Genomic DNA, 12578 nt, shown 5'->3' with positions numbered 1-12578 from the left:
CATCTTGTTGGTTTAAAAAAATGAGTGAAAAAAATTTTTTCTAAAACTTTTTATGAAATTTTTCAAAAATATGACTTTCCCGATGTAAAATGGGCCGCTGAATCGAAATCTGGAATTATTGCAATACAACAAACCATTTTAAAAATATAGCCAAAAATGTGTTTCTTTAAAAATGTAAGTATCAAATTTTGGTTTGTCATTTCAAAATTTTAGTCTAAAATTTTCCAAAAAAAAAAACATTGTAAAATGATCACAGAAATCGGAATTTGCAAAAAAATTACCTTTTAGAACATCTTAAAAGTTATAGACAAATATCTTGTTGGTTAAAAAAAATGAGTCAAAAAAAACATTTTTCTCTAAGACATTTTTTGAAATTTTTCAAAAATATGACTTTCCCGATGTAAAATGGGCCGCTGAATCGGAATCTGAAAGAATTATCGCGATACAACTAACCGTTTTAAAAATATAACCAAAAATGTGTTTCATTTAAAAATTTCCCCAATTTTGGTCAAGATTTGAGTCTAAAATTTTCGAAAAAAAAAAGACAATTCCCTTTCAAAATAATCCCAGAAATCGGTATTTGCAAAAAAAAATTACCACTTTTTTGAAAGTTACAAGTTGGTTTAAAAAAATGAGTCAAAACAAAAATTTTTCCTAAGACTTTTTATGAAATTTAAAAAAAAAATGACTTTCCCAATGTAAAATGGGCCGATGAATTAAATCGATACATCGCGATACAACTAATTATTTTAAAAATATATAAAAAAATGTAAATTTACTCAATTTTACCCTAAAATTTTCGAAAAAGAAAAAAATCTCATGTAAAATAACCCCAGAAATCGGAATTTGCAAAAAATTATCGTTTTTTTTAACAACTTGAATGTTCTTTTACTTGTTGAAAAAATGAGTTAAAACAAACATTTTTTTATTTCTTCTTATTTCTTCTCTGAAGAAAAATTCAATTTACTTAAATTTTCCAAAAACTAACCATTTTTGACAATTATTTCAAAACGCAAATCTATTTTTAAAACAAAATGAGTTTAAAAATGGCTTTAGTGGCAATTTCGAAAAAATATTGTATGTAAAAAATTAATTTGATTTTTCATAATTTCAGAATTTTTATCTTTGTTTAGTTTTTTTTTATGTTATCCAAGTTAGTTTTCGCTAGTTTTTTGTCCATTTATACGTAAAAAGTTTTTAGAAAGACATTGAAAACGAGCTTTTTTTAATAAGATTCTGACACATTTTTCTCAAATTAAAAAGAAAAAAATGATTATTTAATTTTTTTCTTGATTCTTCACTGTTAATAACAGTTTTTGTTGATGCTATGAAAAACCCATTTTTTTACAAATCGATATGTTAACCGGTGATTGAATAATTTGAATTGTCGCACTCGCTAAATTTTTATATTACTTGATATTGTGTTATGAATTGGATGCATCCACGTCCACCTTGCGGTATGGGGGCCGAATGTTGATTGACCACTTCAAAAAACAGGGCAATTGTTGAACTCGGTGTCAAAGTGCACATTTTCCATTGGACTGTGTTACCCATACCGATTTCGGTGTCCGACACAAGGGGGCTTTTCACATTGAGAGACACACAAGACCCTATACCCCCTTGAACTAAAAAAAAAAAACCACATTAATTTCATAACTAGTGTGTTTAGTGAAATTTCTGAGTTAGGTTGGCAATAAATCACCTTTGAGTTCCCTCGAGCATTTGACTTCCAACGTAGCATTAAAGGCCATTTTGAGGTCATTCTTGGCATTCCTTGCAAAAACCCTTTGAAAAGTTTGTTTAAAAAGCGACGAATTGAAGGAATCCCCCATCACCATGTGACCCCTAAAACGAAAAATCACCAAAAAATTTAAAAAAAAAACACCAAAACCAACCCTGTTGAATTGCAACACTGTTTCATTTCCATTAACCCAGTTTGATCCAAAGCACAGGAATAAATATCAACACAATGCCCATTGGTGGCAGCCCTCATTGCTAGCCCCTCATAATGCTTAATAGCCTTTTTCATATACTTTGCATTGTCTTTATGAATATCATGATGCGACCTTATTGGTTGTTTCAAATCATCGTTGACCACTTGACCCGGTCCTTGCGAACAGGGCCCCCCTAGAAACATCATAACACGCGCCCCAGTATTGGCATAGGTGCATTCGAGAAGCCCTATTGCTATAGACAAGGCAGCCCCTGTTGATCTCAAAGGACGTTTGCCTTGACCCACAGGCCAGGGGTCCCTTTGGAGCTCCCCAATCAAGTCGGTGAGACTCATATCGCATTTGGAAACGGGCTGAAGAAACCGGCTTGCGGGCGGTATGGGGGCTTGCGGGGCCCCTCGTTGGGGCTGCGCAACGGCGACTTTCCCAATCCCGAGCATTTCTTGTATTTGCTTAGCTGTCAAGTCTTTCGTTCCGCGAAAAACGTACGATTTGCTACAGCCCTCAGTGCCAAGTTCGTGCACTTGGACCATTTTTCCGAAGGTTATGAGCCCGATGAGGGATGTCGGAGGGAGGAGACTTAGAGACATCTGGAGGGAGTCTTTCAAGGCCCCCAATTCCTCCTCGTCCATGCAAGTGTCCACGACTAGGAGGTAAATGGGGGGCAGGCATTGGGCCCGAGTTATGGTGTACTCAATTGTGGAGAACATTGGCATGAGTTCGGCCGGTTGGTGTTGCTCGGAAATGGCCGCATATTGTGGGGGGAACTTCAAATTAATTGTAATTAATTAATTAAATTCAAAAAAATTAATTACCGGATTTCGTTGGAAACAAAAATTGCAAACCCAGAGCTTCGCCCGATAGTCAACTTGACACAAAGGGTTCAAAATCGCGCGACAGTTATTGCGGGTGCACAAAACCGGGTCGTATTGAATGGGGGGCAAGTCTTGGCGCTCCTTGAGAGGCTGGTAGAGACACCCAAGGGGGACCACCAGACGAGTGGCTTCGATGCGACTCGAGGGCCACACGTTCCAAGTGAAACGGATGCCGTCGCGGTCTTCGTTCTGCTGGATGTACTCCTCGTATGTGGCCATCTGAAACAGCCCCCTTGTTACTGTTTTTTTTCACAATTTGGATATACTTACCGTAAAAGGGGCGACGCCAAGTAAAGACAAACACAAAAATCACGTCACTTGTACTGTTTTAATTTATTTTAAGCGTTTAAAACATTCTACTTTTGCTACACATTTCAAGATCCACGTCATATGTCAAATGTCACTTGTCACTTTCGGCGACATCTATTAGCGATAATAAAATCAAAGAATTTTAGTCAAAAATTGCTAATTTAGGGTAAAATACGTCGCGGTTTTGCCTAATTAGTGATTTTGTTAATAAACACACTCAAATGAGTCATTTTTTAACAAAATTTCAGGGAAAAAAAATAAAAATTATTATGTCAGTAACGTCGCTCTAGTCACTTCCACAGGCAATTTAATTAAAAAAATTATTAATACAATTATTTACGTCACAGCTCCGTACATTTACTCATTTTTGTTAATAATTGCCTCAAATTAAGCATTTCTCGCAAATTTTGGGTAAAAAATTGGATTTTTTAGTGACGTGACTCCAGCCACTTCCATGTATAAATTATTAAAAAAATGCTAATTTGGGGTAAATTACGCCCCGGCATGAGCTAATTAATGACTTGGTCAATAAATACACTCAAATAATTTGTTTTTCACAAAATTTGGAAAAAAAAATTAAATTTCCTAGTTACTTCGGTTAAGCCACTTCCAGAAATATTTCAATTAAAAAATTACTAATTCAGCCAAAATTAGTTCACAATTGTGGTTGATTTTTTATTGTGTTAATAAATGTACTCAAACTGGGCGTTTTTCTCAAAATTTGGATTAAAAAAAAACGCATTTTTCAGTGTCGCCACTCTAGCCACTTCCACATTTAAATTAATTAAAAATTGCTAATTTGGGGTAAACTTTGTCACAGCTTAGGCTAATTAATGGTCGTGTCAATAAATACACTCAAATTATTTGTTTTTTTGCAAAATTTGGGTAAAAAATAGAATTTTTCCATAACGTCACTCTAGCCACTTCCATTACTTAAAAAATTCTTAATTTACTTAAAATTACGTCATAGTTCCCGCTAATTAGTTATTGTGTCATTAAATGCGCTCAAATCAAACGTTTTTTGCATAATGTTGGTTAAAAATGGAATTTTCCAGCAACGTCACTCTAGCCACTTCCATAAATAAATTAATTAAGAAATTGCTAATTGAGGGTCAAACTACGTCACTGTTTCGACTGATTAGTCGGTAATTAGTTACTGTATCACTCAAATTAGGCGTTTTTGCAAAATTTGGGTAAAAAGGTAAAAATGGAATTTTTTAGTGACGTCACTTTAGCCACTTTCATATATTAATTAATTAAAAAACTGCTAATTTAGAAGAAACTAAGTCTTGATTATGGCTCATTCGTAATTTTTTCAATAAATAAACTTAATTAATTTGTTTTTCACAAAATTTGGGTTAAAAAATAAAATTTTCCGTGACGTCGCTCTAGCCACTTCCCCAATCAATCCAACTGTCACAAGTGTCAATGTCAAGTTAATTGGTTAAGTTACAAAAACCTAAATTTCTAAAAATCCTCTTTAATTCTATTATGTCTTGCAATCACTGCAATACAAAATTTAATTTTTTCCACAAGGAAGTGCGTTTATTGTGAAATTCCGTTTCAAAACTTTAACCAAAATTTTTTTTTCAGATGGGCTGTTCAAATTGCGGACTCTCCTTTTGCAATAAATGTCTGAAGCAAAAATGCAAAATCCCCAATCGGGGCACAGGCGAATTCAACGTTTGCAAATTATGCTACTCGAAACTGGCATCAGGGACAAGCGCCCCCCTGCCCCAAATCGCGCCCCCCGACACATTCATAAAGTAAATTTTCGTTAGTAAAACCGCAAATGACCAAATCCTTGCAGTCCCGAGCACCCCCTCCCTTGGTTCATCATTCTGACGTGTCTCAGGTACCCCATTGCAAAATTTCCTCAATTGTGATTACTTTTGTAGACGATTGGAGAACCTCGAGAACCCTGTGGCGCCCCCCATCACAATGTACAAACACGACCCGAAAATCCAAGCCCTGCGGAGTGGCCTCTCCCCCGCGGACCAGAAAATCCTCGACCGATTGGAGAAACTCAAGGACTCTGAGAAGGGCCCCCCGCCCAGCGAGGGCGAGTTGCGACGGCGCTTGGCGAGCCTCAAGGGGGAGAACGACTACGTGGAGGGGCCCAGCCGACTTGTGATTACCCCAATTTTTGTTTTATTCCAATTTTTCGGTTTCAGTTGTTTCCGGTTGATTCGAGGACGGAGCAGCAGAAAGCCGACTCGCTTCTTGAGCAGTTTGTGAATGAGAGGGACATCGAGTTGGCGCATAACCCCCAGGAGGAGATCGAGGCACGTCTGGCGACCCTAAGGGGGCAAGGCGTGAAGCCAAACGAGGGACCATACATCAGTAATTTACACGATTCCAGCAGCGAGGAGGAAGTGGATAAAATCACGAAAAAGGTAACGCCACGCCCCTTGCTCTTCTCATTCAGCCACGCCCACTATTTTAGATTATGGATGAGGTGGCGATTGAGGAGCGTTGCCCCAAAAAACTCACTCCAAGTTCGTCCAATGACGAAGAGAATGATGGACGAGCGTCACCGGAACTTCCGTGGTGCGTTTTGTGTAACAACGATGCCAAATTTCGGTGTTACGATTGTGGGGGGGATTTGTACTGTGGCGAGTGTAATGTCGAAGTACACAAAAACTGGGGAGATACCGATCATAAAGTTGTTCCATTCAAATCGAAATGAAATTTCCTAGATTTAGAGCATATTTTTACAAAGGATTTTCAATATTTTTGCTTAACATTCCCTGAATTAAAATCGTTGGTGTTTCAACAGTCGAGAATTTAGTGCGGCGAATGTATGAAGAAATTTATTTATCAATGTCATAAATAAAGATTTTAAAAGAGTTGGGGTTTGATTCGAGGACAATTTTGAAATCTGGCAACTGCGCAAAAGTGTGACAATTGCACAAAAATTCTTCACATCCCCCCGAAAACAACAAAAAACCTTAATCTTGTTTTAAAACAATCAAACATTACAGTCAATTAAACGTGTCACACTTTTAACAAGATTTAAATAACCCAAAAGTTGTTGCGACGTTGCCACATTTTCCCAATTTCGTGTGAATGGGGAAATAAAATGTTCGCACGTAAAAAATAGTAAATTATTCAACAAAATACTTACAAACTAGCACAAAACTTATTGATACCGTTTAGTAAAACATTTTCGCTTCTCCTTAACCTTCACATATTTTTCAATACATTCTGAAAAACCCTTGAAAAAAGCGAGTCCTTTGGGGCAAGTTTTGGCAAAATCGAGCAACTCTTGCCGATTCACACTCCCAATTTTCTCTACAATTGTTACATTTTTATCGAAATCTATGTTATCGACATCGCTCATGTCCACCATAACGTCAGCCATCAGTTCCAAATCCACTTCCATTATTTTATAAGTCGCCCTAGAGAAAAAAACGATAAAAACAAACGACAAACATGGCAAAAACTTACACAAAATCACGATTAAAAATCATCCATTCGATCGATTGAAACTCATCGAGAAAACTCCGAATTTTCAAAACTGTCATTTTGACGTAATCAAGAAGCGATAAAATGTCATAATTTCGTCCCAAAGCTGACACTAAATGATTATCTTTCAATTTCTCAATGAAATAATTTACAATAAAGTGATCAATGGGTTTGGAGTCGTTTTGCAATCTCGTGGAAATCTCAATATTAAGGACCACTCCTGACCCAACGTCTAATTGCACGTTTAGAACAAGCGAAGCGAAGAGTGTCGAAATGTGATAAATGTCATCTTTGATCGACTCCAATTTCCAGCATTTTTGTGCGCTTTCTTCGTATTTTGTGACTGTTTCTTTGATCGTTGGGATGTGTTTCTTGATTTCTTCTTCTTCTTTTTCCTCGGGGGTTTCCACCGCCACCGGTGTTGGCTTTTTCGACAAATCCACGACTTTAATTTTGCGAAATTTGAAATTCTCCAAATAATCTTTGATGAATTCTCGCTGTTTTCGTGCAATATCAATCAACTCCTCAAGATTCGGATAGGTTTTAATCTCGAGTTTGGATTTTTTTGATTTGGGGTGTCTAAAAATGTCGAAATCGTATTGTTTCGCCTCATGGTTGTCCTCGAATTCGGTGAAACACTCATCGGGTAAAACCCCTAAACTGTCATCCTCACTGTCAAATTTCGTCGCCATCTTGTTTTTCAACACGTAGGTATCGTTGATGTTCATTAGGCGACTTTTATGCACGTCTAACAATGACACATCATCCAAAACCATTGAATTTTCCATATGGGAAATTTTATAATCGAGCAAATGTTGCGTATTGTCCACTTCTGAACTGATGTTTGTTAGATTTATGTGAAAAGACGGCTCTGGAGCTTCACAGTAACTCGATTCGTGTTTTGGTGTTTGATTTTTTTGTTTCAAATTTTGACAGGTGGTGTTTTGGGGAGTTTCAGGGACAACTTTTGACACATTCTTCCAGTCTTCGTTTTTGTTAATTTTTGACAATTCAGTGGTTTTGACAATTGTGGGACTTCGACACTCGTCAATCATTGACAGTTTCGGTATTTGACAAGTGAATTCCATTGTTTGGGTGTCATTAGTTGGCAGTTGGGGCATTTTACAACTAACATTCGGAATTTGACACATTGAATTCATCTCGGGAATTGACAGTTTGGACAATTGACAGGTGAATTCCACAGTTGCAGTGTCGTTATTTGACAATTCGGGCATTTCACAATTGACAATCGAAGCTTCAGTATTCCTTATATTAATAGTATTTTCTTTGTCAATAATTTCGTATTTCCCAAATTTTGGAGTTTTCGGTGTTTGACATTTGAAATTCACAGCTTCAACATGTGACAGGTTGTTAATCGGCTGAGGTATTTCACAATTGACAAGCGGAATTTGACTATGCCTCATAGTGACGATATTTTCCTTGTCAGGCATTTCGAATTTGCCAAAATTTGGGGTTCGTGGAGTTTGACACTTGACAGTTTTGACATCATTCTTCTCAGAAGTTTTTACTACTTCGGTGTCAGTATTTGGGAGTTTGGACATCTGGCAAGTATATTTCATAGTAGACAGTTTGTCAATCTTAGACAATTGAGGCATTTTACAATTAACAATCGGAATTTGACTATGCCTGACTGAATTTTCTTTGTCAATAATTTCATTGACATTGACAGTTTTCTCGGAAGTTTCCATTGCTTCGATGTCAAAACTTGGAAGTTTGGGCATTTGACAAGTGAATTCCATAGTTTCAGTGAGAGAATTTGACAATTGGGGCATTTTACAATTAACAATCGGAATTTGATTGACTGCATTTTCTTTGACAAGTTTTTCTGGAATTTGACATGTGGAATTCATTTCTGGGGGTGGAGAAATTTGACACAAAATTTCCGTTGCCTTGTTGTCAATCTTTGACAGTTCGGGCATTTCATTATCATTCTTCACGGAAGTTTCCATTGCTTCAGTGTCAATACTTAGATGTTTGGGCATTTGACAAGTGAATTCCATCGTTTCGGTGACAGTATTTGATAGTTGAGGCATTTCACAATTGACAATCGGAATTTGACTATGCCTCAATTTGGCTGTATTTTCTTTGACAAGTTTTTCAGTAACGGGATTCAGACATGTGAAATTCATTTTTAGAGGTGTAGAAATTTTGTTGTCAATCTTTGACAGTTCGGGCATTTCATTATGCCTTTCGACATCATTCTTCACGGAAATTTCCATTGCTTCGGTGTCAATACTTAAGTGTTGGGGTATTTGACAAGTAAATTCCATCGTTTCGGTGACTGTATTTGACAGTTGCGGCATTTTACAATTGACAATCGGAATTTGACTATGCCTCATTTTGACAAGTTTTTCAGTAACGGGAGGTGTACGAATTTTGTTGTCATACTTAGACACTTCGGGCATTTCATTATGCCTGATATTGATATTTTCTTTGTCAATTATTTTGGGATTTTCAGTACTAATAATTTGACACTTGAAATTCACAGTTTTGACATCCTTTGTGTCGGTAGTTATAGGAATTTGACACGAGTAACCCATTGTTTCCGTGTCAATCTTTGACAGTTCGGGCATTTCATTATGCCTTGTGATATTGATATATTCTTTGTCAACGAATTCGGATTTTTCATAACTTGGAATTTGACACTTGACATTTGGGGTTTTGATTGTAGTTGTGGGAATTTGACAGATGAATTCAGTCGTTTCGTCATCATTGCCAATCTTTGACACATTGACATACAGACTCGTGACCTTGGACGATTTTGGTATTTGACAAGTGAATTCCATAGTTTCGGTGTCAGAACTTGACAGTTTCTTTGACTGTTCGGACATTCCGCAATTAATAATCGAAATTTGACTATGACTCATAATTACATTTTCTTTGTCAAAAACTTGGGGTTTTTCAGTACCTGGAATTTGACACTTGAAATTTGTGGGAACTTGACAGGTGAATTCCATTGTTTCGTCATTTTTTGACACATTGACACTATTTGACAATTTTGGAACTTGACAGGTGGATTCCTTAGTTACGCCACTGATGTTGGGAATTTGCGAAGTGAATTCCATATCAACAGCTTCCCTTAGGGTTTGATTTTTATCTTTGACAGTTTTTGACAATTCGGGAATTTGACAAGTGAATTCCATATCACCTCCATTTGTGTTGATTTCTTGATTGTCATTTTTTTCATCACAATCTGATACTCCAGTCAAATCCATTTCATCTTCTTGAACGAAAACATCGTCACAATTCGAAATTAAAGGATTTTCGAACTTTTTTGCGACACTATGACACGTCATTTCCATCATACTTTCATCCAACATTGTTGTATTCAACAACGAAGGGACTGTGTGAGCCCCCTTGTCGTTTCTTGTCAATTCCATTCCACTATTACACCCTGAGGACTGAGTTGAGTTTGTATGATTGACGTCTTCTTCGATTGTATTATCCCAGATCGTATTTTGATCCGGATCAGCTACAAAAGGCCTAAAAAATTCAATTTGACAAATTTGAACAAAATCAATTTCAAACTCACTTTATAAAATTACTGCTTGCAAAACTGACTCGACGGACGGGTTTTGTGGGGGTCATGTTGGGGCTGGTCTCATTCGCATCGATTTCTTCAAGGGGGTTCCGTGATTTGCGCGCTTTCAAAATCTGAAATTCCAAATTTGAATAACCCGCCAAATGTCATAGCCGAACTATGCAACCAACAATACACCAAATGTAAACAATTCCATTTTGTAAAAAAATACAAATTGTTCTAATAATTGTAGTTACAATCCGCGACTTTTCTCTAATTATTAAGAAAAATATTAATATATTGATTAAAATAGTTGTAGTAAAGAGAAAATGAATGAAAATGTCAAAAGTCAAAGCCGACTTTGGGATAGTTATTTTGTGCAATAATTCGGAAAAAGTTGACTTTAACTTGATTAAAACTCAATCAAAGTGCGTTTATGTGCTTGTTGAATGCATTTTTGAGGTTTTATTAATAGTGAGTACACTTACTGAAGATCTACGTTTCCTCGCCTCCACCTCCCTGAAAACAAAACCCATGATAAAAAACCACGTTCGTGTGATGATAGAGGAAAAACTCACTCCAAATTGTCTGTTTTTTCCATTTTTCACACTTATAACACAAACACAACAAACGTAACGACAAAAATTCAAAACGTGTGTTGCCAACCCAACGGCGTGAAATCCCCAGTAACCATAGAAACAGTGTCACACTTGACGCGCGTAATTCAAATTTGTGAAAAATGGAAGAGAAGACCGATTCGGATTTGGACGTTCCCACGTCGCCCCGGCAGCACTTCATGTCGCTGGATTCCGGCAAAGACGTGGATTTGATGAAAACAGCCGACGAGTAATAAATTTGCGCAAAAAAATTGCAAAATCAAAGTAAATTTCAGAAATGCCGTCGAAAAACTCTTGCAAACCCTCGGCGAGATCGACTTCACCATCAAACAGAAGCTGGAAGTGGTGGAAAACCTCGACATTACGGTGCAAATAATCAGTTTTAAAATCTTCGAAGCCACACACGAATTCAAGAAGAAAATCGGCTTCGTGACCGATGAGAGAAACCGATTGTTGTCGTCGATTGAAAATCGGTCCGAGTTGAGCCTCATCTTGAACGACCTCGACCGGAAAATCACCGAATTGGAGAAGCAACTCGACGAGAAAATCCGGGGTTTCAACACGGAAAAAATCGTAATTTCCCTCCCCTCATAAAAAACAAACATTCAAAGTAATATTTAGGGGCTGCAAGAGCAAGCCGAAGCCATCATCTTCCAACTCGACGAAGACATCGCCCTCATGCAACTGAAATTCGAGGAGCTCAAAGCCGACCTCAGCTTCAAGCGAGACACCCTATATCGCGTCCAAATCGAGGCAATGAACCAAAAATACACCCCCTTGGTGGACAAATACGAGGAGAATTTGCACACCTACGAGAAACTCCAACTTACAGGGTGGCGTGTGGAACAATCAGAAGTGAAACTCTCAGGTTCTATAATTAATTTATTGCAAAAATCACACAAAAGTAGAACTTCTCGAGGAGCAGGGCTTGAAGTTCACTCCTTCTGGCCGACTCCTCACCCGCACTGGCAGCCTCCTCACGTTCCAGGAGGCCCAAGACAAGGGGTACTTCAAGGAGGTGAAAGTCTCCCTCGACAAGGTCTTCCAGTTCTTCAAGGACCGGGATCGGGTGCGCCTCCCCGATCATTCACCTACACCAGACGCAGACTTCAGCGAAAGTAACTTCTATTTATTTATACAGGGTGTTGCATTTTTATTGTTACAAATTTAGACAAGATAAAAGTTTCCTATGAACATGTATTGAAAAATACTATGTAAGGGAGGAAAGGGGTGCATGTTTTAATGGATTTTGTCCAATATTTCAGAAACGATTTTAGATAAAATTACAAAATTTGGTACAGTTGATTACCTTTATGGCTAAATTTTGTGGTTTGTGATAAAAAGTACTATTTTGACTAAAGTTTTTTGTTACTTTCAAAAACAAAAATGCTAAATTTACAAAAAGTGCTCTCTTGCGTTTTGCAATACAACTCACCCTTTTTGGGTAAAATCTTTTTAATATCCATGTTACACTTGTTTGTTGTGTTTGGACCAAAAAAAAATGGTCAAATTTGGTCGAAAATCATACTATTTTTGCTTTTTCGAACGTTTTAACATGTTTTTAAGAAAAACTCACATTTTGAATAAGACTTTATTAAGACAAGATAAAAAATCACAATATTAAATCGAAAATGATGTTTTTTTTTTTACTTTCTCAAGCGTTTAAGAAAATTCTTTAGCCAGAAATGCAATTTTTTTGCAAAATTTTGTTCAAACGGGTACAGAAATTTATAAAAATTTGGTCGAAAATCATACTATTTTTGCTTTTTTTGGACGTTTTAGCATGTTTTTAAGAAAAACTCAAATTTTGAATAAG

The 12578-nt window shown here is 36.9% G+C and overlaps 4 protein-coding genes across 6 annotated transcripts in view; 2 read left to right on the top strand and 2 right to left on the bottom strand.

Annotated features, from left to right (window-relative positions):
- LOC123011645 (protein transport protein Sec23A) overlaps window positions 1–3257 on the bottom strand; it is a 7544-nt gene extending 4287 nt beyond the window's left edge. For both annotated transcript variants that reach the window (XM_044409196.1, XM_044409197.1), the window contains exons 1-5: window positions 3098–3257; window positions 2768–3046; window positions 1896–2719; window positions 1703–1845; window positions 1414–1625 (exon numbers count right to left, since the gene is read on the bottom strand). In XM_044409196.1, coding sequence (XP_044265131.1) covers window positions 1414–1625; window positions 1703–1845; window positions 1896–2719; window positions 2768–3046 — 1458 coding nt within the window. In that variant the 5' untranslated portion in view covers window positions 3098–3257. The remainder of the gene's footprint in view (window positions 1–1413; window positions 1626–1702; window positions 1846–1895; window positions 2720–2767; window positions 3047–3097) is intronic.
- Window positions 3258–4523: 1266 nt separating this feature from the next.
- On the top strand, window positions 4524–5985 carry LOC123012114 (abscission/NoCut checkpoint regulator). Of its 2 annotated transcripts, XM_044409917.1 has the most exons (6): window positions 4524–4675; window positions 4730–4902; window positions 4947–4991; window positions 5035–5266; window positions 5311–5532; window positions 5583–5985. In XM_044409917.1, the coding sequence occupies exons 1-6, from the start codon at window positions 4628–4630 to the stop codon at window positions 5823–5825; spliced, it is 963 nt and encodes a 320-aa protein (XP_044265852.1). In that variant the 5' UTR covers window positions 4524–4627; the 3' UTR covers window positions 5826–5985. The 2 variants fall into 2 exon arrangements, with proteins under 2 accessions (XP_044265852.1, XP_044265854.1); XM_044409919.1 differs by lacking the exon at window positions 4947–4991.
- Window positions 5986–6229: 244 nt separating this feature from the next.
- Window positions 6230–10836, bottom strand: LOC123012113. The gene is made up of 5 exons (XM_044409916.1): window positions 10724–10836; window positions 10634–10664; window positions 10158–10279; window positions 6587–10108; window positions 6230–6537 (listed from the first exon to the last, which is right to left on the bottom strand). The coding sequence occupies exons 1-5, from the start codon at window positions 10744–10746 to the stop codon at window positions 6279–6281; spliced, it is 3957 nt and encodes a 1318-aa protein (XP_044265851.1). The 5' UTR covers window positions 10747–10836; the 3' UTR covers window positions 6230–6278.
- An 11-nt stretch (window positions 10837–10847) lies between these two features.
- The window catches only part of LOC123012109, a 4511-nt gene continuing 2780 nt past the window's right edge, over window positions 10848–12578 (top strand). Inside the window, exons 1-4 of the mRNA XM_044409912.1 lie at window positions 10848–10991; window positions 11038–11335; window positions 11384–11630; window positions 11671–11880. Of these exons, the coding sequence (XP_044265847.1) occupies window positions 10885–10991; window positions 11038–11335; window positions 11384–11630; window positions 11671–11880 (862 nt within the window). The 5' untranslated portion in view covers window positions 10848–10884. The remainder of the gene's footprint in view (window positions 10992–11037; window positions 11336–11383; window positions 11631–11670; window positions 11881–12578) is intronic.

The sequence above is a fragment of the Tribolium madens genome, unplaced genomic scaffold, assembly GCF_015345945.1.
Source record: "Tribolium madens isolate multiple individuals breed KSU strain unplaced genomic scaffold, Tmad_KSU_1.1 Scaffold_91;HRSCAF=231;Tcas5.2_LG7, whole genome shotgun sequence".
NCBI lineage: Eukaryota > Metazoa > Arthropoda > Insecta > Coleoptera > Tenebrionidae > Tribolium > Tribolium madens.
The sequence above is the reverse complement of the archived record's forward strand: the minus strand, read 5'-3'. Positions and strand labels throughout refer to the sequence as shown.

Excerpts from the sequence above, each read along its gene's own strand:
- LOC123012114 (XM_044409917.1), top strand. The coding sequence starts at position 4,628 with ATGTCTTGCAATCACTGCAATACAAAATTTAATTTTTTCCACAAGGAA. Across the intron at positions 5,267-5,310 it reads TGGAGGGGCCCAGCCGACTT|TTGTTTCCGGTTGATTCGAG; the intron begins GTGATTACCCCA and ends TTTCGGTTTCAG. Across the intron at positions 5,533-5,582 it reads TGGATAAAATCACGAAAAAG|ATTATGGATGAGGTGGCGAT; the intron begins GTAACGCCACGC and ends CCACTATTTTAG.
- LOC123012113 (XM_044409916.1), bottom strand. The coding sequence starts at position 10,746 with ATGGAAAAAACAGACAATTTGGA. Across the intron at positions 10,280-10,633 it reads CGAGGAAACGTAGATCTTCA|ATTTTGAAAGCGCGCAAATC; the intron begins GTAAGTGTACTC and ends TTGGAATTTCAG. Across the intron at positions 6,538-6,586 it reads ATTTTTAATCGTGATTTTGT|GGCGACTTATAAAATAATGG; the intron begins GTAAGTTTTTGC and ends TTTTTTCTCTAG.